The 26,836-nt window shown below is 47.4% G+C and overlaps 1 protein-coding gene across 4 annotated transcripts in view; it reads left to right on the top strand.

Moving 5' to 3' along the window:
- Positions 1–26,836, top strand: part of CSMD2 (CUB and Sushi multiple domains 2) — a 651,518-nt gene that overhangs the window by 449,375 nt on the left and 175,307 nt on the right. For all 4 annotated transcript variants that reach the window (XM_014605014.3, XM_019487966.2, XM_059729594.1 and 1 more), the window contains 4 exons: positions 1,342–1,530; positions 2,440–2,556; positions 11,549–11,764; positions 15,203–15,391. In XM_014605014.3, coding sequence (XP_014460500.3) covers positions 1,342–1,530; positions 2,440–2,556; positions 11,549–11,764; positions 15,203–15,391 — 711 coding nt within the window. The remainder of the gene's footprint in view (positions 1–1,341; positions 1,531–2,439; positions 2,557–11,548; positions 11,765–15,202; positions 15,392–26,836) is intronic.

Raw genomic sequence — 26,836 nt, 5'->3', positions numbered from 1 at the left:
CCTCTGCAGTCAATAAAATAGTCCAATGGGGCCTCTGAGGCTTGCTTTATAGGGAGGAAATCATGTTTGTTAAGCATTGTGATTATTAGGTGATGGCTGTTACTTGACTGAGTTAACGTGTCCAGCGCAGTTGTATTTCAGTACCCGTCGATTGAGTGAAATCATTGATCTTACAGGCAAGCTCTGTTTTCAGATGCTATCTATACAAGGCAGTCGTTTGCCATTGCTTCTTTGGGAGTCTTTCTAACCAGCCATCTTTCTTCACTGGAAACACTGGAATGGGTTACCTAGGGATATGGTGGAAGTCTTTAACAACAGGTTGCAAACATCCTTGTCTGGAATGATTTAGACAGATGTGACCTTGCTTTGAGCAGGAGGTTGGAGTCACTGTGACCTCCTGAAGTCCCTTTCAGATCTATTTTACTATGGTTCTGTGATTTGTGTGGCATATCAGTAGTTCTCCGTGTAAATAATTACATTTTTCTACGTATCCCGTACCCATGCAGGCAAATTCAATTCAGAGACAAAAATGCAACAACAAAAAATAAATGTAATTTTCCTGTCCATCTGGGACCGAACAGCCCTGAATAAATAATCCCAGCATGATGCTTGTGAATTTTTTCACTCACCACCTCCATCAGTGAACTGTTCAACGCCCTCCCCTTTCAACAGGTCGATTGGGCATACCAAAGTAGATGCAAGCACCAAAATAGAACAAAGTTAACAGAGAATCCCGCTTCCTGATTAAATCAATGATGTGAGAGGGATCATAGGACCATAGGGAAGTCAGGTGGAAAGGACCTCGCAAGGTCGTAGTCCAGCCCCCTGCTCTAGGCAGAATCATCCCTGACTAAATGGTCCCAGCCAAGTGTCTGTCTAATCTGCTCTTCAACATTTCCAAGGATGGACTTTCTATAGTTTCTGTTCCAAAACTCAAGTCTCCTCCTATGCAGCTGTGTGATTTCTCTGGGTGATCTTCAGGCCTAAGGCAGCATCTGCCAGAGCCCTGTGGGCCATATCTTGGCAGCCGTCTGCCCTCTTCCTCCCATCCTTGGTATCTTGCATACAGCACAGCCCTTTCATTGACACTCCTGAATTGCCCTGCGACACCAAACCTCCCCACTTCATGGGCTGAAGACTGATGTCCTTGTGCTTCCCAATCCATGGCTGACCCAGAGCTGATGAATGTAACCAGAGCCAACCCAGGTCTTGCCTGCATTTCTTAGATGATATGAGAGCTATATAAAAGTTCCCGATGAATGTTTGCCTCCCTGAGCAGCTGGCCCATGATTTGTGGGGCTGGTCGTTCCTGCTGAATGTCTGATGGTTTGTTTGCCGCAGCTGTGAAGCTCCAGTCCGACCATTGTTTGGACCCTGGGATTCCTGTGAATGGACAACGCCATGGGAATGATTTCTATGTTGGAGCGCTGGTGACGTTCAGCTGTGACTCGGGGTACACCCTGAGTGACAACGAAGCCCTGGAGTGTGAGCCGAACTTCCAGTGGAGCAGGCCTCTACCGAGCTGCGAGGGTAAGTGTTTGACAGAAGACTATTTGCAGGAGAGGAAGCGAGGGCAGCGAGCGATCAGCACCACATCCCGGGCTGACTTGAATCTCATGGCTAATACCCAAGGCAAGGCAGGATGATTTTGGTGCACAGTCAGGGCCATTAAAAGCTCTGCAGTGACTGCCATACTGCAGTGCCTCCTGGTCTCACTCGAGGATATCGCGGCAGGTCCTGCAGGTATTTAAGGCAGTGATTACAATCCAGTGGCGTTCCTTTTTCTCAGTGCAGGTTTTTACCACAATTTACCCTGGAGCGGTGATGACTGGCTTTTTAACAGCCTCAATTCTGGGTACCTTCTTTATGGTTTCATTAAGCAAGAGCTTTCTATGGGATCAAGGTGTGTCAGCTTTTACCAGGGACGAATAGCCCTCCAGCTGTAGAAACTAGTAGGTTGAATTTGGGATGCATCAAAGGTGTCTAGTTTATAGCCCTGGAGATAATAGGTCTCCAGTGAACCCCAAAAGTGAGAGAACAGAAGGCATCCTTTCCCATACTGCCTTTTCTATGTGCCTCATCTGTAATATGGTTCAGTCTCTGAGTGAGCTCAGCCTGTGTGGTGTTAGTACTTGGCCATTGGTCATAAAAGTAGACAGCCCATGTAGCTCCTCTGAAGTGCTATCGGCTGTCTACGTGCTGCTTTGAGAGTTGCTTGCTTTAAACATCTGAACTGTTTTCAGTTGGGGTTTCATCCAGGTGCCCCCCATGCTCTTTTATTACGGGAAAACAGAATGGAAAGGGTCAGTTTTCATTAGACCCTGCATTGCCTCCAATTCCCCAGCTAAGCCTTGTGTAACATCTCTCCTTCCTCCCAGTTAATCCAGGGAGTTCGGGGGGGTTTATTTTATTTTATTATTTTGTTCTTGATTTGTACAGCTCTCTGTGGAGGTTATATCCGTGGCTCCAGCGGCACCATCTTATCTCCAGGTTTCCCTGATTTCTACCCAAATAACTTGAACTGCACTTGGACCATAGAGACTTCTCATGGGAAAGGTGAGACGGTTTTAAATTGGGGAGGGAGGGGGGGGAGGGAGATGCTCTGTGGGGGAGTGTGAAGGATGGCGCCCCATGTAAAGGTGGGCTTGCAACAGAGACCAGGGTATCCCACAAATACCACCACGTGCCACCCATTTTTTGCATTGGGTACTGGTTTCACACACTGCCTGAAGCAGAATGCTATATCCAAACCTGTCCGAATTGTGGAGGGTCCAGCTCCTCTGCTGAGCTTTCCTGCTCAGTCCCATCTCGGTGAAGATAGCCAGGATAGTTCCACTTCCACATCCTTACAAAGGCACTTGCTCAGCAACTACTGATTCACCACTGTGTCTGAGGAGGCAGCAGTGATGTCTGATGCTTACAAGAGGGGACTGGGAGCGAGGACTCCTGGGTCCTGCATGAACTTGGGCTAATCGGTCTAATCCCCTGTGCCCCAGTGTACCCACCTGTGAAAACCGGAGCAAAAAGTATAGCCACCTTTTTTGAAAGCATCTTGAGGTCTTCAGAGGAAATCCATTGCAGGAAGATGAACCATGACCATGGTTTTGACTCTGACTGCTTCGCATTCAGCCATTCCCTTATGGATATTATTCAGTCTTTTTCCTCTTACTGACGTGGCAGCCAGGAATCAATCCCTCCACCCCTTGATTCCCAGTACCACGGTGCAAGCAGCTACCCCCCGCTCTCAGGTTGACTGTGTGAGATTGTGTCACAAGCAAGCGGATTATACCGGACATCCCCCGCTCCGCAGGGTCAGGGAACGACATAAGGCTTACAGGCACCTGAAATGGAGCATTAAGGCTTCTCTTTGCTCCTGTTTCTTGTTTTTTGTACGTTAACGGTTGATAGCAAATGACCAAAGACAGTCAAGCCAGCTAGGACTGCTGTTGCCATAATAGCAACAGTATTCCACATGTGTGTGCATGGCACTTTCGCCTGTAAGAATCCAAGTGCTTCACAACGGTGCATTAAGTATCATTCTCCTGTTGCGTGAATCTGAGATGCAGCTGGAGACCTGGGAGCAGAGCTCAGGTTCTCCCGACTCCCTGCACCTTCCCCAGTTTTGTAGATCAGAGATACCCTCTAATTAAGAACAAGTGAACTGCTAGACTGGATCAGGCCAGTCCGTCTCTGGCCAGTCCCACGTGTTTCAGAAGAATCGCAAGAAACTCCATAACAGGCCATTAAAGAATTCATTGCCATCAGAGGAAGATTTCTTCCTAAGCCCATCCCTACCTGCCTAAGGTTCAGCTTGAGCAGTTTATAGTCCGTATACAATTTTATGCTTTCTCATATAACCCTGTCTTTTTAGTTATACCAGAGAGCAGTACAATAGGAGTTATCATCTGCCAATTTTGTGATGCCTGTTTTTATTAAAGCATATAAACTTGTCAATGAAAAGCACAAGTGCATTAAGGGAACTTTCACAGGCTGAGAAAAGTATTTTGTTGAGAGAGGCAATCCACTCTTTATTAATCCACTCTGCCTTGGATTTGGCTCTTCTGATGAGACACATTATCCTGTTGCTAAGCTGATGCACAACATAGAGAACTGATACCCTCTTATAAAATACAATTCAGATGGTGTGTGCACTTTATTTTTCCCTAACATCAAAGGAATGTCTTTTAACCACATATGGGGAGCTTCAAGGCAAACTTCATGTGCAAGCAGTGGGGCTGTATGGATGCTAGTCTGTATTCCTTTTTTCTTCTCCAAAAGTGTCCTATTGCTGCCACAACCAGTTCACAAATGCAGGTGGCTGCTAGCTCTTTATCCAAGGTAAGAAGGCGTGACGGCAGGTTGTCCACAGAGCTCAGCTCCATTGATGATGGGGCTGAGATCTTCTGAAAAGCTGGTCCCTTACTGGAGTTGGGCTCTTAGGAAACTCTTTTGCTGCGTATCAGAAAACACAGCCATCTGGTCTCCTGAAAATCCACCCGTGGTACTTAAAATCCTACACTTTTCCTACATCAGACTTCCCACCATTGCAGGAAAATTGAAAGGACATCAATCCTAGCATAAAAACGGTCTATAGGCTAGCAGGAGGTCACTGTTCACGTTAGTAAGAATATGAGTTATTTTCCGCCGTTGTCTTGTCCTCGGCTAGGATCTTCCCTTTCGAATTATCACCAGCCAACTGGAAATACATGTTAGCATGCATTGGACTCTCTCTCCTTATTCAAGCATCCGTCTGCGTATCCAGATTTCATCGGTTGTCCGCAGTGTGACTCAGCAGTTTGGTTCTCGACGCCTCAGCTCTGCCGAGTCACCCTTTCTATATTTCTGCTGCATCCCGGGTTAGACAGGCTCAAGCTATGCAGCCACGCTTGCAGGAAAACGCAAAACCCAATTAAGAGTTCCCCGGGAAAAGAGCAGTTAAACAGAGGACACGGTGCAATTAAAATAAGTTGGCACCAAGCCAAATGTCATGTCAAAAAGTCCTCTTCTCCCTTGTTCCTGGAGTTCAGAGGAGCTCTGTTTATTTAGCAGGATAATGAAAGAGGGGCACGTACAAAGATCTCCTTTTATCTAATGCTTTCCGAAAGGAGATGAGATGTAGCCAGACACCGGACTACAATGTGTTGTAGATGTGTTCTGATTGTATTGAAGCTGAGCTTTCTGCCTTGTTAATGATCTGCATCCGACTGGTCCCAGCTGCATTAAATCACAGGCGAACGCCTTACAAGATCCCCCAGCCTTGTTCAGTAACCTCTCTCCTACTTAGTGTAAGAAGCAATACAACAAACCGATGTCAGGAGCGAGCAATAGAGATGGAGATGGGATGAATGTGGCCTGGTGGGAACAGAGGAGGATTACAGAAGCAAGACCAAATTCTGCCCCGTTGCCCCCCTTGCAGCCTCACTGATTTCAAGGGAGGCGCATCTGTCCTGCAGGATTTTGTGCGTTGTAATGTGTTCCTCTCTGAGCTCCCCTTCCTCTAAAATTGTGGTGAGACTTTGGTGCTCATTAAAGACAGAAGACTAGTCACTGCAGTGTACTAACAAGACGTGTGGGGTCAGTTTGCCTTTTGCAGCTCTCGTGTACGTGCTCGTGCACCTCACAGTGCCCTGGGTTATTCTAGCTCGAGGCCCCTTCTACATACAGCTCTACCAGTGCAGGAATACCGGTTCAAACTTCCAGTCCTGAGTCCTCATACAAAGCCCCCAAGAATATTTCAGTCTGAGCATTCATTGGGGGATCCCAGTGCTGAGAGATGCTGGCAGAGCTGCAAGGAATCTCAATCCAGACCTTGCTGTTTTAGGCTTTAACCTCTGCCAGGGCATCTCAGTCCAGCTTCCTCTTCAGTGCCAGGATCAGGCCTGACACAGTTTTCATTGTCATGTTGTTGGACTGGTGGCACTGGCAGCTGGGAACTGGTGGAGTCTCCACCTATTGAGTTGTGAATCTGTTAGAGTTTATTTTGCCAGTCCAGGTGAGGCTCGTTGGCCCTGGTGGGTGCAATACATTATATTTTCTGAAGCTTTGCATTGGGTCCCTGGGCAGGTTCAACCTCTGAGATGCTAAGCAGGTGGGTTTTCTCTGTGCTCCGTAGCTCATTCCTTTTGCTCTTGAGCTTTCTAATCCAGGACTGATATTTTGATCCTAATGTTGCCCTCCCTGCTGAGTCTCATGTGTTAGATATGTACTGCTCCTCTTCTTCCTGACAGCAGGGCTCCGTGTTTGGTTGATGGTTTGAGCCCTTTGCCCACCTGCCACACTGTGATTCCCAGACTCTCCATCTTCCTGTTTCCAATGGCTTTCTCAATGTTTTTGCATGCCTCTTCCTGTTGCAACAGGAGCTACTTTGGTCTCAAGATCCTGGCTGTGCTTATTGCCTTGGTTTCTCTCCTGGTCTGAGAGTGAGCATTGTCTTCCCAACTTGCTTTGTTCTATCTTGGTTTTGTTCTTTCCTTTTCTCTTTCTGTCCTTGTTTGCATCCTCTGCTTTTCCTCCATTATGAGGTGAATCCTCATTTTTGGCCAAGTTCTGGCATACTGAGAGCAGCTTGGAAATTTAATTTCTTGCAGCTTGCTTCTTGATGAAGTCAGCAGTGAAACTACCATTGACTTCAGCAGAGCAGAGTTAACCTGCAAGTGGACAAGCATCCCCATCTGAGCAGCTAGTATTTCAAATGGATGATTTATCCTCCATGTCGGCCATCTCAGAGGGGAGACTGAAGGTTTAATGGAAATGAAACTGGGATTCCCCACCCTAACCTGATGCTCTTGGGTCAGGGCTCCAGCACAGTCCCAGGCAGCTTGCCCACGTCCTGCACATGCTATGCTCCAGTGGGTTTGCCCTCTCTTGCAAGCACTAAGCTCTTAACTTTGCTGTTCATGTAGCAGCTCTTTATTCTTCTTGCTCCAAGACCCCCTTTCCCACGTCCCTGTCCACTCTGCACCAGGTCCTTTAGAGCAAGGCCCTCGTCTTCCCTCTCAAATGCTCTCTTAGATTAGCTTTGACTCTAATGAAATATTTATGATGGGCAATTCTTAATTGACTTATCGATCCTTTCTCCTCCTCCTGTCTGCTGGCTGCTTTCACTCGCACGTTGCCTGGGGCTTAATCGCAGTCTCATTCTTCCTACTCACGTCTCCTGAAAAAAGCCTTGATCTTCCAGTCTGTCATAAGGTTGATACGTTCTAATCTGAATATCAAGGATCTTACTGTATCTGATCACTGAGGGGTTTTTTAATATAACAATGTCTCCTTTGAAATGGAACACTATTCCCCATACCTAAGCAAATCCAAGCTTAGCTCTTCCACTCTGCCGTGGAACGATGTGATGCTATTTCCCCCCCAACCGTGCATTATAAAACATTTGCTCTTGACAGGCCTGCTTGTATAAACCAGGATACTGTGTCGTTATACAGTGCACCAGCCATAAACGCGAGCATTGATGAAAAGTGACTGAGTCTTAAGGTCATGTTCAGGTCCTACAAAAACAGGTGCTATTCTTGCTGTCTTCAGTATTGTTCTCAGCAGCTTCCCTCTAAAAGCCTTGCCCTTGCTTCTCCAAGGGCATCCAATACGCTGCTGTGCTTCCTGCTAATCAGGGCTATCTTAGATAGGGAGAAACCATGTTTATGTGGGCCAGTTGTGGTCTAGGCAGCTGAGGACATAAAACATGCCCGTGTGCCTTGCCAACATGTCTTTTGAAGCTGCATTCTTATTCTCAGCTTGCATTTTTAAAGAAAGTCAGTCTCTAACTTCAGACCTTTGAACCTGGTAAAATCCCTGCAGAGATCCTGGAACAAAAGAGGTGTGAACTGATCTATTCACCTTCATGAGGTGATGCCCAGAAACATTTGAAGATCCTCGTTGTTAACTGTTTCCTGGAAGGGATGAGAGGGGAGTTGTGCAGGGTTGACCTTGAATGACAACTCGTTTTGGCACTACAAGCGCATGGCATTTGGGACGGGTCACCGTTCCCACGTGTACACACTGGATTGCCTTAGAAAAGTGAGGCCAAGTAGTTCAGCTGAGGGTCTGGGTATATTTGGACCCCATCAGAGTAACATGTGCAGCCGTTTTTTAAACCTCTACATGATCTACTGTCACATCTTGACAACTCACAGCGATGGAGCCTGCTCAGTGGATGGAGCTGGGAAGAGTGTCATGCCAGCTCTTTCTTTCAGTCTGTTGCTTATGTCCCCCCTTTTCTTTGGGTCTGCATGTTGGGACAGCCAAAAAAGTATTCACTCGGGTCCAAGTGTGATAATAATGACCACCTTGCAGAACCGGCACAAGGAAACAAGTCCTTTGGCAAGCCACAGGACAGATGCCAGGTGTAGGCGTTTGGTTATTCTAACTGGGCCTGGCTCTTATACGGTGACTTTTTCTGTAGACCTTGAGCACTGTGTATTATGCCAGTTTGCAACTGGGAAAGCAGAGGCACACAGAAGTGAAGCCATTTCCAAATCCGCAGCAGAGCTGGGAAAGGGACCAAAGAGCCCCGACTCCCAGTCTGTTGGACCGAGCACCTTTCCAAGCCAACGACCTTCTTGTTAAAAGTTCTGCATCACAAAAACCAATCTCACAAGTCATCTGCTCCCCGACCTTATGAAATTTTGTTCTACTTACTGCCCATGAGCAATATACCAGTTTCCAAAATGAAGTAATTTGGCTGCTAAAATACCCTTTTTCATGGGCCCATAACCAGTCATTTATATTATGGACTAATGGGTACATGATTTTTTAAAGAAATTTAACTGCTAAAAAAAAAAAAAGGAAGGACCCTTGCTTTTTAATCTGGTGACTTGAAGCTGACCAAAGTGATTTCTTTTCCCCCTAATTAAGTAAAAAAAAAAAGGAGGCTTGCTTTCATATCAAGACATTTTGTGCTGCAGTGAATTTCCTGAGCTGAGCAAAAGTTTAGTCACAGTTGCAAATCCTTTAAAATGAGTTCAGAGTCAGCCCTTTCAGCTGTAGGGATAATGCTGTTCACTGGCTCTGCTTGTTGTAGATGAACCAGGGCAGGAGTGAATTTGAAAGCAGAGGAGGAAGAGGTAGGACTCCCGGGTCCATTGCTCTGAGGGCAGGTGTGGTCCAGAAGGTAGACCCGATAAATCCAGGGAATCTGGATTCTCCTATCAGCTCACGTATGGCGTGGCATTGCATGAGCCTATCACTCCCCCATGCCTTGGATACGCCGTGCTTTCTGCAAAATGGTGACTTAATTCTACAGCTGGTTGAAAAACGGGAAAATCGAGCGCGAACATTTTTATTCATTTCACCCCATCTCATTTTCAATCGGAAATACGTTACAGCTGTTTCCAACTAGTCATAGCACTGGTTGGAAAGATAAAAGTTTGGAACCATTTAGCCATTTCAGTCATCCTGATGACTTCATGGGGAAAAAAAAAATGACTACAATTTTTCTGCCCAGACGGATCCAATATTTCCTTTTCCCACAAGGGGATTTTAATGCTGATTAGATAAAGTGTGATCCCTTTATTCACACATTGGTGAGCAGTTACTCACACAAGTGGTTCCCTTTGGGAAGTTGAGGATCACCAAGGTGTAGTGAAGAAGAGGCCAAGTGGCAGGGTTTGACACAAAACTGAGGCGTTCCAGCTCCCACGTTGCGTCCGAGTGAGTGACTTACCGGTGAAATCCCCTTTACCAGCCCATGCATCCTCTGTTCCTGATTCATAAGTGTTTTTATTCTACTTACAGGTGAACAATGAACTATCAAAAAGGGGTTGGTTCCTTCCATGGATACTGAAAGTATTCATAATTATCATAATTGAAGCAACAGGAACTGAGCACTGCAGAGAGTAGATGGACCTAGGGCAGAGGCAGGCAACTATTTTGGGTGGAGAGCCGCTTACTGAGTTTTTGCAAGCCATCAAGGGCCGCATGACAGGCAGCCAGGGGCATATAAATATTAATTTTCTAAACTTTTTAGGGGCCCCGTGGGCCGTCTAGAATGGCCTGGCAGGCCGCATCTGGCCCCCGGGCCGCATTTTGTCCACCCCTGACCTAGGGTATGATCCAGTCTGACAAGTCATAGGTTGCTGACTTTTCTTGGTTTCCTTGTACTTTAAATCTGTAGCGCCGCAGAGCGTTGCTTGTACAGAGAAGGGCGTTACGCTCTGGCCATAATAGGTCCAGATGGTGATATCCCTTGTCCCCTGGAATCATGTCTTCCTCTGCAAGATTTTGGTAGGGTGGTGAATAGGATAAAGTAGAATCCAGGGTGAGTTAGGGTGTTGCAGTCTGCCCCTGAATATTTGGGAAGTGCATCAAAAGCTTTGGATGAAAGTAGCCCTATAAATGCAAAGGGATCAGTCCATTCCTAGGTAATGCTGCAATTTAACTTCATTTGAAGGCTGCATGGCAGGGTCCATGATTCAGGATCCTGCTTTCTTTTGTTTTCTTTTTTCCACACAAATTGCTGCTACCATTTTTTTATTTTTTTTTTGCTGCAGCAGATCTTTTGGCTTAAAACAAGGGTGTCTGATTGTGTTTGAATTCCAGTGTGGAAATCACCCAGCTGGAAGCTTCTGTGGAAGTTAGAAATAGCTGCTATTTTATGAGTGCGTAGGTGAGAGTGAGGTTTTAAGTAATCCATCACTGCTTCTAAAGCCATAACAAATGAAGTGAGGTCAGACCCTTCCAGCTTGTTTAAAATATTGAAATCTAGTTTCAGGAGAGGGAAAAAGAGCTTCCTTTTCATCGGTTTTTTTTTTTTTGCTGGTCATATCATACTTTAATGATTTTAATGCAATTATTGTTTTATTTTTTTAGTTATTGTTCCTTGTTAATAGTAGTAATCGCTAGCGATATTGGTTTTAACGATGGTTTTGGCAAAATGCTGTCAAGCTAAAAATGCAAGATCTTTCTTGCTCGCAGGATTTACCGTGGCAGATCAGACCAAGCTTCATCTAGTCCACCATCCTCTCTCCCCATCACTGCTCAGCACTAGATGCTTCAGAGCGCTTTCTACCATTGGCAGTTGGGAGATAAGTTGTTCCCAGTGAATGCACCTTCCTAACTCCCATGCGTTAAGAGGTCAGCGCGATCCCCTTAAGTACCTGTGTTCGGATCCCTTTTGACACACTTGATCCTTCTCTTATCCTTGTGATCCTTTTCAATTTGCATTCTTGATCCTCTTATTATCCATATAAATGTATTGCCCTTGGCTTTAGTGACAACCTATGTCTGAGCTCTGATGGTTAGTGGTGTATTGTACCCTGCTCCCTTCGTGGTAGTGGGGCATGAATGGAAAAACCTGATCCATCTTCTCGATCTCAGGCACTATCCTCTGTACCCTTATCCTGCTCTTTATCTCCTCTACCTCCTGGACTTTTCAGTTTCCTTTTTTTCTTCTCAGTTGAGCTGTTCATTGAAGTCCTGGAGTCGAATACTTATGCCCATCCTGTTGATTTGGTGCAGTGGTGATGGACACTGTAAATGGACCGTCTGCTAAGTGGGGTGCTCCCCTGTTTGTTTGTTTTTTTTATTTTCCCTCCCCACACTGCAGGTGTATTCTTCACCTTTCACACCTTTCACTTGGAGAATGGCCACGACTACCTGCTGATCACCGAAAACGGCAGCTTCACCCAGCCTCTGAAGCAGCTCACTGGTTCCCGCCTGCCGGCCCCGCTCAGCGCTGGGCTCTTTGGGAACTTCTCTGCTCAGATCCGCTTCATCTCAGACTTCTCCATGTCCTATGAGGGATTCAACATTACCTTCTCAGGTAAGGGGGAGTGTGCAGAAGTCTACTTTTGGGGGTGGGGTATTTTTGGAGCCTTCCCTCCCAGATGTATTTATATAGTTCTGAGAAGAGATGCCCACATCAGATCGCTGGTGATCAGTCCCTTAAAATACCCCACTGAAATGTCTAGCCCTGAACTGAAAGACGAGGTTTCTTTTCTATGTATTTCCTCCAGTCCAAGGAGCACTACCCTCCACCATGCTTGCCATTGAGGGAAGCAGCTTAGGGTCCAGCTGTGCCCATGCTTTTTGTGTTGGGAGCATTTCTTCACTAGCTGAACCCACTGACTCACTTTGTTCCTTGGCCATTAAACGGATATCAGATGGTGACACATCCCGGTCATGGTGACCTAAGCCAAAATCAAACAGATGATCAGGCTGTCAAAGACCAATTCCCTTGATCGGTCTACCTATCTTTCATTCCAATTTGGTATTTTAAGTGTGTGGGGTTTTTTTTTTAAGTTTTATTTTAATTTTTCCTGGTCTTCTGATCCTTGCAGTCATAAAAAATGCATGTGGGCAATTATAGTTCTCCACCTTTGCAGAGGCTCAGCCAGTGGTCTGAATCTGCTGGAATGACATCCCTTTGCATTGGTCTTTATTGTTCCTTCCCAACTAGCTTGGTGTTTTTTCCTCTTCTAGTCCTGGGATGCCTGGCTTGCTTCCTCTCTCACCTCCTGCGGGTTTGCCAGAACCTCATTACTCCAAATACCGTTGCTCCTTATCCACAAAAAAAATCCCCACAAAGGTGCAGCAGTTAATTCCCTTCTCAACCCAGGAAGCTGTAGCAGCTGGATTCCCTTGGACATTGACTTGAAGCAATCTGGACTTTTTGGACAAGGAGCAAAGCAGGACTGGTCATTGCCACTGCCAATCCGGTCCCCTTGACTCCTTGTGCCTTGGTCCTGTGCCCTGCACCTAAGCCAAGGGCAGCTCACCAAGCTGCTCATCCAGCAGCCCAGCCTCTGCAGCTGGCTTCAGTAAATCCTAGAGAGAATGCATGCATTGCAAAGCTCCAGCTAGGTTTAGATTAGCCTGATGGCATTACTGGGGAACTGGCAAGATCCTTTCTTTCTGGAGTCTCTCTGCTTGAACTGCTGCAACGGGATAGTTGGTAATAAAAGCAAGCAACCTGGAGCATTAGAGGGTATTAAGGGATGTACAGGTACAGCATTTAATACGAGAGAGCCTGCGGCTGTGTGTATCAACTCTCTTTGATCTTAGTGGATTCTGTGGGTGCCCAGGGATTTGCCGTAATATTTGCATCACAGTAGCACCTTCAGATCCCACCTAAGCCTGTAGCCCTATTGCACTTGGCTATATATGAGTAAGACACAGTGCTTGCAATAAAGTCAGGTCAAGGGAGAGAGAGGAAATAAAGATACAGAGAGAGCTGAAGTGACTTGCCAAGAGTCACAAACCAGATCACTGCTTGAGCTGAGAATAAAACGAAGGTCTCTGGAGTTCAAGTGCCAACTCGTCCCGTTCAAGGTCAGGGGTAGAGACCCACTCAACCATGCCATCTTCCTTGTAGGCTCAGCCCCATCTACAAAGGCAGCGTATCAGAGTCTCAAGACCAAGTTCTAAATTTTCAAGTTTGGCTTTGCAAAAAGAGACTTGGTGTAGTCAGAGCGAGGCCCATGCAAATATACATTTGCATATGGAAAATAAGGGATGACACACATACAGAGCCTCTGTGCTTGTGTGAGCTCTTATTACAAAGCACAGTCGGATGTTGTGTGCTCACAGCCTGAACGCACATTCAATTGCCTCTCGAATCAAAGATTTATCTGTCCATTCACATGGCTGTATTTGTCCATTCACACATTTGGATAGCACAACATTGTGCAGCTACCATCCCAGTTGACTGGGCGCCCTTACGAGTCATTCACTGTGGTCGCCCATGGATAAAACAAAGCCACGTCGTTGTCTTGCTGTTCCCCTGTGCGTTTTATAGGTGCCTCCCAGGTCTTGAGCTGAGCACGAGCAAAATCCTGCCTCGTGGGGTGGAAAAGTAACGGCAATTGTGACGACAACTAATGCTGCAGTGTTTGATGCACGTCTGATAGACACAGCTATTGCCAGAAGCCTAGATAGAGAGATTACTCTTTTAAGCTCTTGGGAATGGTTTTAGTAGGCTAAGTATTTGGTTTCAGACACCTTCTTTGGGACCTCAGGAACCAAGAGTTCAAGTATAATCAGCTTAATCCCCGCCGCTGAATAGAGCTAGTCAAAGACTGCTCAGTGCCATTCGACTTAAAGGAAAAATCACTTTTTTTGACAAAACAAGGTTTGTATAAGGAAATGACCGTGTCTGGCTAATATTTTCAAAAGATGTTGTAGGGGGAAAAAAGTATTTTCTTCTTGTTTGGTTTTTTTTTGACAACTGAAAAGCAGAATTGACTCTATTTTTAGGTTTTTTGTTGTCACAAACCAAATAACGTTTGCATTTTGGAGTCTGGGCTTGCCGGCTTTCTTTCTTTTCTTTTCTTTTTTTTTTTTTTAATCTAAAAACCAGAACAATTCTGTGAACAATGTATTCCTTCCAATCATTTTGGTGAAGGGAGTTCATTTTCCCACCTGCTGTAATTGTGACTGACTTTCCCTCGGAGTCCGTCAGCCAGGATGCTGCATCTCACTCACTTTAAGGATTAGCAATTCAGGGCTCAATCCACTCTCATGCTTTCAAAGCAAAGAATGTGAATATATCAAGAGGTTTATTGCACATGGGTCTTTTGGGATGATATTTTGAACAGCTCAATCCTAAACAGAGGAGGCAGGGAATAATCCCACCGGCATTTTTCAGACTGGACAATTGTTGCCCTTGGTTTCTTTGGCCGAGATCTCTCCCTCCTCCTGCTCTGCAGGGAGAAACGTGTCAATTAGCTGCTGGAGGTGCATTGCATTGGGGTTTTCCAGCTGGTCCGGCACTTCTCAGCATCATTTTGGGATAATGAATGTGACAGTGATGTGGGATACGGGTGGTCAAGAAGAGCAGAGGAGGTGTGAAGAAGCTGCGCTCCTCAGGAATGTGAGGAGATGGGTCCTGACGTCTCATGTCCTTTCCACCTGCCCAAAGGGAGAGCAAATTGCTACTGTTCTGATTTCTCCCCCTGGGTATCTCTTTGCCCTCGTTGGTGAATATACCCAGTGCATTTTGAACCAACTTGGATCCAGAGGACAGCTCCAGCCCTCTCCTAGCATCCTTAGCGTAAAACCCCATGTTGTTGCAGCAGTGCAAGCAGAATTGGGGTCTCACGCTGGCCACGCTGCAAAAGGATGAGCTGCACCTCGGCTTTAAACAAATCCCTGAGCCACGTTATAATCATTGCATCTGGCTTCTACATCACCCGGGGGGGGACAAGGGAACAAATTTGACGAGCCGTGCTGTAACACAACCTGTCGTTGCGACCCTCCCTAGAGTATGACCTGGAGCCTTGCGACGAGCCCGAGGTCCCAGCCTACAGCATCAGGAAGGGCCTGCAGTTCGGCGTGGGGGACGTGCTGACCTTCTCCTGCTTCCCCGGCTACAGACTGGAGGGCGTTTCGCGCATCACCTGCCTGGGGGGTAGACGGCGTGTGTGGAGTTCGCCTCTGCCAAGGTGTGTTGGTAGGTGGTCATGTGCTTTCATTTTGCTTGGTTGATCTATTATATTGTAACGTTAATGGGGCGGGGAAGTGCGGGGTCCCCACGGGACCACATCTTTGTGCTAGCGGGGTGGAGCCGGGAGGGAAATAAAGAGCTGGAATGAGCAACCGCTCTGGAGACTGCTCCCGAGTGGGCGAGCGACACACGGGGTGTGGGGGACTTCACATCCCTGCAGGGAAAATTCGGTGTCATGGGATAGACGACAATAGTCTCCGTCTAGGATTTTCAAACCAGCCTCCCTTTGAACCACAGAGCCCAAGGGAAACAAGTGGCACAGACAGATGAAGGGGTGCCTCAAACCTGGCATCCTCAACCAGTGCAAACTTCATCTTCAGACAGGGATGCTGTCTTGGAAACTACCTCTGTTGACCCATGCCTTGCTCTTAGCCGAACTCAGCCACCCCACTCCTTTGCTTGGCTCCACTTGCCACTATTCAGCCACCGGCTCCTTCTCCTGTGGTCTGTTTTCTAGCATGCTTATTCCCATTGCCCCCCACCTATGCTCCCTTCTCGTGGGCCATTGCCTACTTTTGTGGTCCTCCGTGGCAATTGCTCATGTAGAAAAGTGACACTTGTCAAGTTTGGGATTGTTTGCTGGACTTCGGGGGAGGCCACGTGGCAAGGGGAAAGACAAAAAGCAAGCAGCAAGTTACGAGCTAGCATTTCGTGGTCTGTCAGAAAGTGCTTCAGAGACCATCTATGAAATGCAGCTTGAGAGCCCCTTAGTATCATGCAGCCCCGCTTGGTCCATTTACCCAGCTGTTTCCGGTTTGTAAATCTGGGCTTTTCACATTTATCCATGACTGTTGCTCACCCATCAGAGCCAAGGCAAAAAGGCATTCACGTGAGAGCAAGGCCGTTGCCTCCATCTGTAGTGATTTGCTTGGGAGATCCCATTTTGCTGACTCTGCTTTCCAGGACTGTTTAATGACTTGGTCACAAGGTCACTTCCGCTGCCATGACAAGCAGCCACTCTGGGCACGAATAATTATCAGCTTGAAGGGAGAGCTAATCAGGAGCCTTGAAATTTAAAAAAAAAAAAAAAAAAAGTCTTATCACAGCTTTAAATTTGATCCACAGACATCGGCACGAAGCAGATATAATGGCTTCCACTTACCCAATTCCCCACTGCACTCGGTTTTAAATTAACTTGTTGGTTTTATAATAATGGCTCAAATTTATTGTCTAGTGGTTTGCAGGGAGCTCCGGTAATAGGGTGACAGCTAGTTCCAGGATGCTGGCATATGCTCGTGTCACTCTGCGTGTTAGGCTCTCATCTTCAATCATCCACTACATTTCAGCTGTGGTTTCAGTGTGCCTGCAAAGGCCTTTTAAAGAAATAAGCATTGAAATATTTGATGCCTGAGGGGGAGGAAGGAGGATTCGGGTGAGTGGTTAGACCTGAGCAAATACCACCACACTTTCCCCAGGAGTATTGGCTGAAATGAAATACCAGAGTTGCTCTGAGTCAGCTCGCAGAGCCCTTGCATGTTAGAAGTAAAGAGGAGCTTGTGCCATGGACCAGCCTTCAGTGGGGCACAGTTCAAGTGCTTCACAGACTTTTGTTGAGGGGAGGATGCCCAGCATAACTCTTCAACCTTGTGATAGGAAACCGGGATAGCCCAAGAAGAGTCAGCTTCCTAAAGCAAATGCATGGGAAGACCAGGAGATCTTTAGACCCTTGAGTGCCCATCCCTGGTTCAGAGCATGGCACCATGAAGGGGTGAACTTACATCATTAGCTATTCCACAGCGATTGCCCATTGGTTTAATCACAACACACACACATTTCCTAACCACAAATGACTTTTTCCAGCGTGAGGGGATGTTGCACTGTCTTCTTCACCAGTCACAGCCATTCATCTGTTGCTCTGTGTCATCTGCCCACTCCAAAGCTGTTTGCTCCCTTTGGAGCATGGCTCGGCCCTGCTGACTTCAAGAGATGTGATGCAGAGGCATCACTGCCAATAATGCAAAAGGAGCACAAAGGATCATAGTTGTTCATAAACAAAAGCAAAGCAAGTGGATATTGGGAGTGAAGAAGCCAGTGCCCTTGAGAAAGGGCAGTCTTAAACATGCAGGATGAAGCTATTTCACAAGCAGGCTAGCCTCTGAATCAATATTTGCTTAGCCCATTTTATCTAAGAGTCTTGGCTGATTTGAAGGCATACTGATGGCAAGGCATGTTGTTCTAGGGCAGCGGTGCTCAACCTCTGGCCCCCAGACCACATCCAGTCCACCAAGGCATGTTATCCAGCCCGCAGGTGGCAAAGAAGTGGTCTCAGCATTAAATGCTGCACCCCTGCTACCAAATTTCTGGACCTGTGGGGAGCTCTGTGGGCTGGATGGCATAGCCCAGTGTGCTAGATCATGCCTGTGCAGAGTCACACAGGCATGTGCGGTCACCCCATGCTCAGATTGGGGTGCATGGAGTCAGCTGGCATGCAGGTGGATTGGGGTATGTGGGGTCAGACTGGTGTGTGGCTGGATCGGGGATATATGGGGACAGGCTGGCCCATGGCTGGATTGGGGTATGCAGGGGCAGATCGGCACACAGCTGATTTAGTTTGCACAGGGTTGGGCCAGTGCATGACTGATCGGGGTGCACAGTGTCAGGCCAGCAGGTGACTACATTGTGGTGCATAGGGTCAGGCCGGTGCATGGATGGACTGGCATGTGCAGGATCAGGCTAGCACATGACCAGATTGGGGCGCACCAGGTTGGGGCATGCAGGGTGAGGCTGCTGCATAGCCAGACGGGCGCAGCACCTGGCGTCACACCTGAAGACTGACCCATACACTAGTCCTGCAGGGGATCTGACCTTCCCACCAACACCATGCATAATTTAAAAAAACCCCAAGCAAGGTGTGACATACTAATGAATGGACATCACTTTTTTTTCCCCTGAAATCCCTTTATTTCAGTTCCCTCTTTTTAAAAAACATGATCTTTTAGTTTTTGGGGTTTTTTTAAATGAAGCTCATGGAAATAAAGCAGAAATACTGCTTTTAAGGCAGTTGAGAAGTGATGGCAGAAGTCAGAGACTACAAACTCTTGAGGGTTCCCAGCCCCATAGGTGCATGGGTGCAGTGGTCTGGCTACAGGGTAGGGACCGAGGTTTGTAGCACAGTTGGGAGGAAATGAAACTTCCTTTCCTTCCCAGCCGAGCAGCTGGACTGGCAGCAATAGTCTCACACGAACAATTCAGCAATGGAGACACTGGAAACAAAGCCCCTCTTCTTGCAGGGTGGATGCAGGAGCTGGCTACTGGGGACTACTTGGGAAGCGGGGAGCAGTGAGCGTATGCTTCTCCTGAGCAGGAGAGGCATCGCACAGATGATGGGACCTGCCCCACGCCCCCATGAGGATGCGGTTCACCCATGCTCCCAGCTAGGTCCTGCAGCGATGGGTCTCTGTGCCCTCCCACTGCTCACTTTGTAGCTCCCATGTTTTCCTATGCTGCTTTCCTATCTGCAACTGCAGCTCGTTCTCCACTTGCTTGTTCTCCCCAGGCCTCTCCACGGTTACTGGGGGATGCCAGCACCATCCAGTTCAGGCTGGGCTGGCTCAGCCAGCTCCACAAGACCCTGATGCAAGGCAGGGACAGGTGCTTCTGGGCTGCTTCTGGGAGGATGCACACACCTGTGACACCCTTAAAAGTGTGTTGTGGCATCCTGGTCCAGAATCACTGTTCTAGGGTGAATGCTGGTCTGCAGTGTTGCTTACTGCTTTGAAATGTGTTGAGGTGCTGGGGAGGAGAGAATATAACAGTTTAATGGTTCCCACTGAGAACATTTTCAGATGCCTCAATTGCAGTCTGTACAATAGATGGTCCTTTCTTATCGTTCTTTTAAAGTCTGGGGATGGATGGGAAAGCCACTTTGAAAGATGCATGCAGTGGATTACAATACAACCAGTGTAATACAACTGAAACCTACTGCGGCTGCTTCCATGATCGAGCAAAATTTCATAACCATGCACAGGGATATTGTGCTACGCTACGGGTGGTCAACCTGCGACACATGCCACAAGTGGCACAGGCAGCCTCCCATGTGTGGCACATGGTACATCAGGGAGGGAGTAGGGAACACATAGCAAATAGGACAAGGAGCAGAAAGCAAGGCAGCAGATCAGACAAGGAGCACAGGGGAGGGAGCAGAAAGCAGAGGAGCAGATCAGACAGCATAGGGCAGAAATTTTATTTATTTAGCGAATGCAAACCTGCAAAGCCAAGCAATAGCCTCCTCATTAGCTGAGTTCAAAGTTATTAATCCACTGTTTGTAGAAGAGATATTCCTTGGTGATGCGCGGCATTATTTGTATCTCTCCACAAGCACACAGTGGGTTAGCACTGAGGCCCCGGCAGTGTAGGTTGGCTGTGTCCTAAACCTGTTCAGCAGGGACCACTCTCACCAGTTCGAAGCCAGCAGGTTGACAAGTGGGGTTTGGCACCAGAACCTTGTTTGTGACTTCCTGCCATTCCCATTGATCCAGGGGGCATCTGCAGACAGATCCTGGCCAGGGAGGTTGCTCCATAAGGGGCATCACAAAAGAAGGTGGGCCATGGGTGGATTAAGCAGATCACTGCAGGGTGGTAGGTAAGACGCAGCACGGATAGTTTGGACCAATTTTCGGGTCATCATCAGTCAACGGATATGCAGGGGAGTGCTATTTCCAAGGACGGGAAACCCGGGGAGGGGAGTTGAGCGGAGGGCTCCAGGTATGATGCACATGGTTATGCAGTTATGATACTCAGGGCAGAAATCAGAGCAGCAGATTGGGCAGGGAGAACAGGGCAGGGAACAAAAAGGGAAGTCAGGAGAAGGGGATCAGAGTGGCACTCGGAGAAGGTGTGGGTCGAATTTGTGGCACACCTGCACTGCACTAGAGCACGGGTTAGACAGCTGCCAAAGCACACGGGAGTATGGAGGGGTCTGGGAACAGGCAATAGTTGTATAGACCTTGAGTACTGATAGCATCTCTGAGGGTCTGAATGCAGTACATTAGAGCATAGGACTAGGAACTGGAACTCCTGGGTACCGTGTCCGATTCCTGTTAGGCAAGCCAGTCACTGCCTGTTTTTTCAGAGATGCTTGGTTTAGTCACTAAAAGCTCAGATTTAAGCTCTTAATGTTTTCACAGTGTCTTAATTACTCAACTATTGTTATTTGTTGTAGTCAACTTAACCCTCGGGTCTCTATTGTGCCCTGGTTACGGGAGAGCGTGAGCATACTCACCCTCAAAAAGCTTATAATCTACCCAGATACGGCAGACTAATGATGGGCGGAAGAAAGCATCTTTAGCCCTTCTTTGCATTTCAGGAACTATAATGGGAAGATATTTGGGGTGTGGACAGCTATAATTCTTGTTTCAATATCAAACGGTATCAATTTAAGCTGTTACGGTGTAGCTGTTATGTCTGTACCCTGCAGAAGCAGAAATGTTAGCAGGCTTGCAACTTTAACTCCGTTTCATTCAGGATTAAATTTACAGTGAATTAATGCCCAGAGATTGCAGACATCATAATTGCAGCACAGCAGCTCATGCATGCTCCCAAGTGGCAGTTCCCTTCCCCTTTTAATGTGGTTATAAAGTACATGTGTCCATAGCCTTAATGGGTTATTGAAAGTCATACTATCCATCTAAATCTGATTCTATAGACTCCCTGTGAAACCCTGAGTAGGCTATTTCATTTCTCTGTGCCTTAGTTCCTCCACTTTTAAAAACAGATCATGACTTTTGTGCGAGACGCACATTAGAGAGTTATGCTGAAATTACAAGTTTCACTTAGACCATACTAAAGGCGCTTAAAATGTGAGTGTCTTCACATTAAAGCTTCTTAGCTTGTGCCAAGTGTCCCAAAGTTACACCACTTCAGGCAAAGGTCAACTCTGGGCTGTGCTACCTAGCTTGTATTAGGGTAACATATCTGCCCCGCAGAGATAAAATGAATAATTTGCAGTCTTCCAGCATCCCATCCTGCACTGTTCCCAGCCTGTGTGTTCATTTGGTCCAACTTTTGTCAGTCAGGGCAAGGTTGTTCCCATGCAAACAAATTCTCCGGTCTAGTTTCAAATATCCCAAATTCTGGTGCCTGAACCAATGTCTCTGGGGACTTTGAGCGTGCTCAGAAAAGATCTCCTGTCCTCGGGTCGTGTGTCTCTGTAGGGCGTGTGTAGAGAGATCTCCTCTGACACACTTGCTCACCACCAACTACAAGCTGCCTGTTTTCTTACTCTGCTCTATGATGAGTTAAGGGGTGGCCATGCTGGCATTTTGAAATTGTTGCCAGGTAGTAAGAAGGGCTGTATTTGGTGCTTCCCCATCTCTGCTTGCAATGAGTTCCCACAGTGTGCAAGGTCTTGCAAGAATGAGAATTGCAAGATAATTGGCAAGCTGTTTCAACTGCAAATTGGAGCGATTCTCCTCAGCTGTACATGCAAAGCACTGAGACGCAAAGTAATGGCAATGTTTAGGAAAGGAAATATTTAGGAAAGGAAAGCCAGTGTTTAACTGCTGAAAATCTTTCAGAGTAAATAAGCTGCCAAAACACCCACTCATCGATTTGCTTGCACTGGAGATAATCAGGAATGTACTAGGAATGCATAAACACGTGTAAACTCGCACAACGTAACTACGCATGTTGGGATACTGTCTATGTATGTTGTGAGACACAGACTGGGAGGACCCTGGCTCACATCAGGACACAGACAGTCATGGGTGGATCTAGGATTTTCAAGGTGGGGGGTGCAGATGATGTGGTACATCATCACTTAGAAAACAAGGCATACATTTATCAGGTTAAAAAACAACTAGAAGCTCTACTAAGAAACTAGTGGCCGAGGGCTATATTATCCAGTTTCAGATTAAAGCAAAAGCAAATATAAATCGGCAACATCACATATTATGTATCAAGCAAACACAACACCCAAGCAAAAAATATTCAGTCTATGTTGTTTCATTAGTCCTCTAGTTCTTAGGAAGGAATGGATGTTTCTTTTCCAGATTCATAAAATCTAGCCTTTTTGAGCATCTTGACAGTGCATGCAATGCTTCACTAAAAGTTATTTCCATGCACAGTTATTTTTAGTTAGAGTTAAAAGCAGTCTGCAGGGTGTGAAATAGGAGCTACATTACCCAGAGCAGCTAACAGACAGCAGAATTACACAATAAAGAACAGCTTCATTACTGGGATATTAAGACCACTTAAAAAGGAGAGGAGGTCATTAACACCTGTGGAATGAAGAGTTTAGAAGGAATCGCGTGGAGTGCAATGAGCCATGAAGTCAATCGACTCGGTCATTGCTGCCTGAATAGAAATGCTACTATCACTGCCAGGCAGTTGGTTTTAAACTTTGGGTGGTGCAGGAATCAAAGAGGGGCACAACTGCCCCCCAGATCCACCCCTGGACAGAGTTAATTCTGCTGATAGTTGGCACCCATGCGTAATGGTATCTTTTTTGGATGCCTTGTTACCGTTGTGCAACATGGCTGTCGACATCAGCCATTGTGGCATTTAACTGTAAATATTGCACGCTTCTTTCCCACGGTTTTATTGGCATTTTAAGGAAGGATAGATTTTTTTTGGCTACAGTGCCCAATGCAGCGCGCATTCGCACAGACAGTGCATGTATGCATCTTGATGCTAGACTTTGTTGTGATGTCGCCATACCCTTGTAGGCGGTACTGTACTAGAAAATTTCCACTCCCACGAGAGATGAGCTATGGTGCAAGGAGATTACAGTCTAAATGGACAACTCAGGAGACACCGGAAGGATTATTATCCCCATTTTTCTGAAAGGGGTTAGCGAGCAACATCATGATTCGCCCAGTGTTGCATGGGGAGCCTGGAACCCAGCCGGGTAATTTAAACCCAGATCTGGGTAGCAGCCTGTGCCTAAACTTAACAATCCTTCCTCTGTATTGGAGCCCTTTTCTCTCATGTGCAGTCTTGTGTTATTTATCACTCTCATCAATTTTCGAGCTATCGAAGCCATTGGTCGTTGCACCTTCCAAAGGTCAGAACTCAAATGGCGTTTCAATTGTGTTTCTCTTAGAATCAGTGTAGAGAAAGGAGCAAAGCAAAACAGACAGAGGCGCAGAGCGAATTGGAAAGCATTGAAGAAATTGCAGCAAAAGAAGCAGAGAGAAATCTGAACAGTAAAATAAATCTAATCTATAGACAGTTTGAAGTTGAAGCCATTAGTGTCAGCGGAGCATTGGAGGAATTCTTTTCTCCCTAGCACCGTCTGGCTTCTCTCTAGAAAAAAAAACATGCTAGGAAGCTACTTTAAAGCATGCATGTGTGAACCAGGAGAGTTTTTGTGCTTAAATTTTGGGGCGAAACCAAGAGGTATGAACTGGAACTAGTTTGGATACCAAAAAATGAATTGAAGGGAATCTGAAAAAAAAATCCCTCTTCACAAGATTTCTCCCATTCCTGGTTGAAATGGCTGCAGCTGTCAGTTGTGGGGTAGGGGTGGCAGGAGAAGGAAGTTGTAAGACATCCAGGTAATAAAAAGACCTTAAAACAGGAGTGGGCAATTATTTCAGGTGGAGGGCCGCCTAATGAAGTTTGGTGTGCTTTCACGGGCTACATGGGTGGCCCTGCTCCTTGCAGTTGCACTGCTCCTGGTCACCATCTTGGGACCAGAAGTCCCACTTCTTGCCCCTGGAAATACTCCTTGTGGGAGGTGGGGTTGCCATCTTAGAACTGGGAAAAAAAACAAATCATACACTAGAAGTCAAACACCTGCTATAACATATAGTAATTGTATTACAAAAATATTTTTGGCATGATTTGTGTGTGCATAGTGTATATAGAGGTGATTGCATAACTCAAAAATAAATTTGTAGTCTTGTATGTTGTGTGGGGGGTGTGGTTGGGGTGTGGGTGTGTGTGTGTGTATGATGGGGTGTGTGGTGGGGTGTGGGGTGTGTATGGGGTGTGGCAAGAGTGTGTGTGGGGGGGGGAGTGAATGCCCCCGGCAGCTGAGGGGGCACAGCTGCGCTGGCAACGGCGGGAGCACTGCGGTGGCAGGAGGAGCAAGGTGGTGATAAGCGGAAGAGCTCCTGCAGACGCTGCCGGCACTGTTAATGGGGGGGGCATGGCAAATGCCAACAAGGGGTCAGCGACCACCCGCAGGCACAACTGGCAGTGTTGGCAGCAGCCAGGGGCGATCGTGGACTGCCCACAGATGATGCTGGCAGTGCCTGCAGAGGGGTGGCAAGCAGCGACCCCCCGCAGGCACCATCAGCAGTGTCAGCTGTGCCTTTTTGCAGGAGGTACACCATCACACTCAAGGGGTGCGCCCACATGCACCCCTTATGCATCACCCCTGGTGTGAGGGACGTGGGGGGGAATAGGGTATGTTGGGGGGTGTATATGCAGGGGGTGTGGGTGTATGGCATTTGTGGGGTGTGAGGGAGGGTGATGGAGGTGTGGGGACACCCGCACTCCTCTCATGGCACAACAGCAGCAGGTGGGGGTACCTGGGGTGCTCGTGCCTGGTGCAGGCACTGCTGCCCAGCAGTGCATGGCTCCAGCCAGCTCTCCACATCTATCACCAGCACTCCCAGCTGTGCGCACAAAGCCCCCTGCACTTGCACGCCACAGGAGGGAAGCCCCACGCACTGGAGCCGACTGCCTTTCCTGCCCCCTGCCACGCAGGTCCAGGACTCCATGGGGAAGCAGGGGCTGGGGCTCCCCTCCACTTAGTCCCAGGACCTGCGTGGCAGGCGGCGACAAAGGCAGCCAGCTCCTGTGCGTAGGGCTTCCTTCCCGCTGCATGCAAGTGCAAGGGTGCACCTGCACAACGAGGAGCACTGGGAATAGAGGTGGCCCGGTGGGGCTGCAGTCCTCACCACGATATGCAGCACTAGCCAGAGCCACATGCCACTGAGCGGCAATGCCTACACTGGGCACGAATGCCCCAAGTGCCCCGCCTGCTGCCGCTGCTACTGCCTGCCAGGGCTGCACATACTCCCCCACACACTCCTGCACACCCATACCATACCCACCTTCATGCAGCTGCTGCCCTCCTGGGTGCAAGCTAAGCACTGCTCCACACTCCTACCCAGCTGCAGCTCTGCCCCTGCCCTTACCACTTCCCTACCTGCTGCCCAGAGCAAGTGGGATGCCAGGGAAGCTGAGCAGGTTCCCTGACAGTTGCAGCAGTGGCAGCAGCTGCCCCACCTGAAAGCCACGTGATGGTTGACCCGGGCCCTTCTGCCCATGCAGGTGGGAGCAAGGAGCAATAGATATTGGTGGTGGTGGGGTAGGATGTATACATGGGTGCCTCGCTCCTACCCTTGTGGGTGGAAGGGCTGGGCAGGGTACAATTAGTTGGTGAGCACCGCAGACCAGATGACAGTGCCTGGCAGCCCAAATGCAGTCTGCAAGCCAGATGCAGACCACAGGCCGTATTTTGCCCACCTCTGCCTTAAAATATCATCAAGCAGAGAATTTCCCAGAAAGGCGGTGGACAAAATTAGCCGTCAGTAATGGATTTTGTCATACTTTGCCATCTTTTCCTTCTCCCACCTGTTCCTTTTAAAAATTTGCAATTCGCAGAATTCTTTATTCTTTGAAACAATCTGCGGACGTCACCCGAGCATGCAGTCGTACCAGCTCGTTACCAGGAGTCAGCGAAGATATTTGTGTTGGGTTTTAGTTCAATAAATGGCGTGGCATTGTTTCTTTTTTATATATATGGCTTGTGTAACTAAGCAACTCAGGACAAAGGCAAATGTTTAAATATTACAATCTGAGATACCCCTCACAACATTGCTTTTCGGCATTGATCCCTGGAAATGTTTGGCGCCTGCATTATTTTAAATGTGTGCTCACCTCCCATTGATTTCAGTATGTTTTCCTGAATTTGAGTCTCAGTCAATAATTGAGCAGCCAGTGTTTTTCATTGTGCTGGTTTGTTTTATTTTGCTTAGGTTTGATTTTGCTTGGTTGGTTGGGATTTTTTTTTCCTGCAAACAGCTGTGCCAGCAAAGCCGGGCAGCTTGAACATTCATAAAAAGGAAATGCTTCAAGCCCGATTGTGATGGGACACGTGACTATCTGTTGACATTTATTAAAGCTGTTTTCTCGGCCCAACAGTATGATCTGCCTGCTGAGAGGACTGGACTGGGTCTCAGGACCCGAGTTCTCTTCCCAGCTGTGGCGGTTAGGTGACCCTGTGCAGATCCAATCACCTCTCTGTGCCTCAGTTTCCCTTTCTGTACAATGGGGAGAATGATACTGCTCTCCTTTTAAAGTGCTTTGAGATGTGCTAATGGAAAGCAGCACTTAAAAGCTAGGTGATATCGTTACTATTTGATTTACTACCTGCTTTTGAAAACAGAACGCACAAAACCATTGGCATGTAGGGGTGGGCTTGAGAGGGCGAGTGTC

This window comes from Alligator mississippiensis, chromosome 6, assembly GCF_030867095.1.
Source record: "Alligator mississippiensis isolate rAllMis1 chromosome 6, rAllMis1, whole genome shotgun sequence".
NCBI lineage: Eukaryota > Metazoa > Chordata > Crocodylia > Alligatoridae > Alligator > Alligator mississippiensis.
The sequence above is the reverse complement of the archived record's forward strand: the minus strand, read 5'-3'. Positions and strand labels throughout refer to the sequence as shown.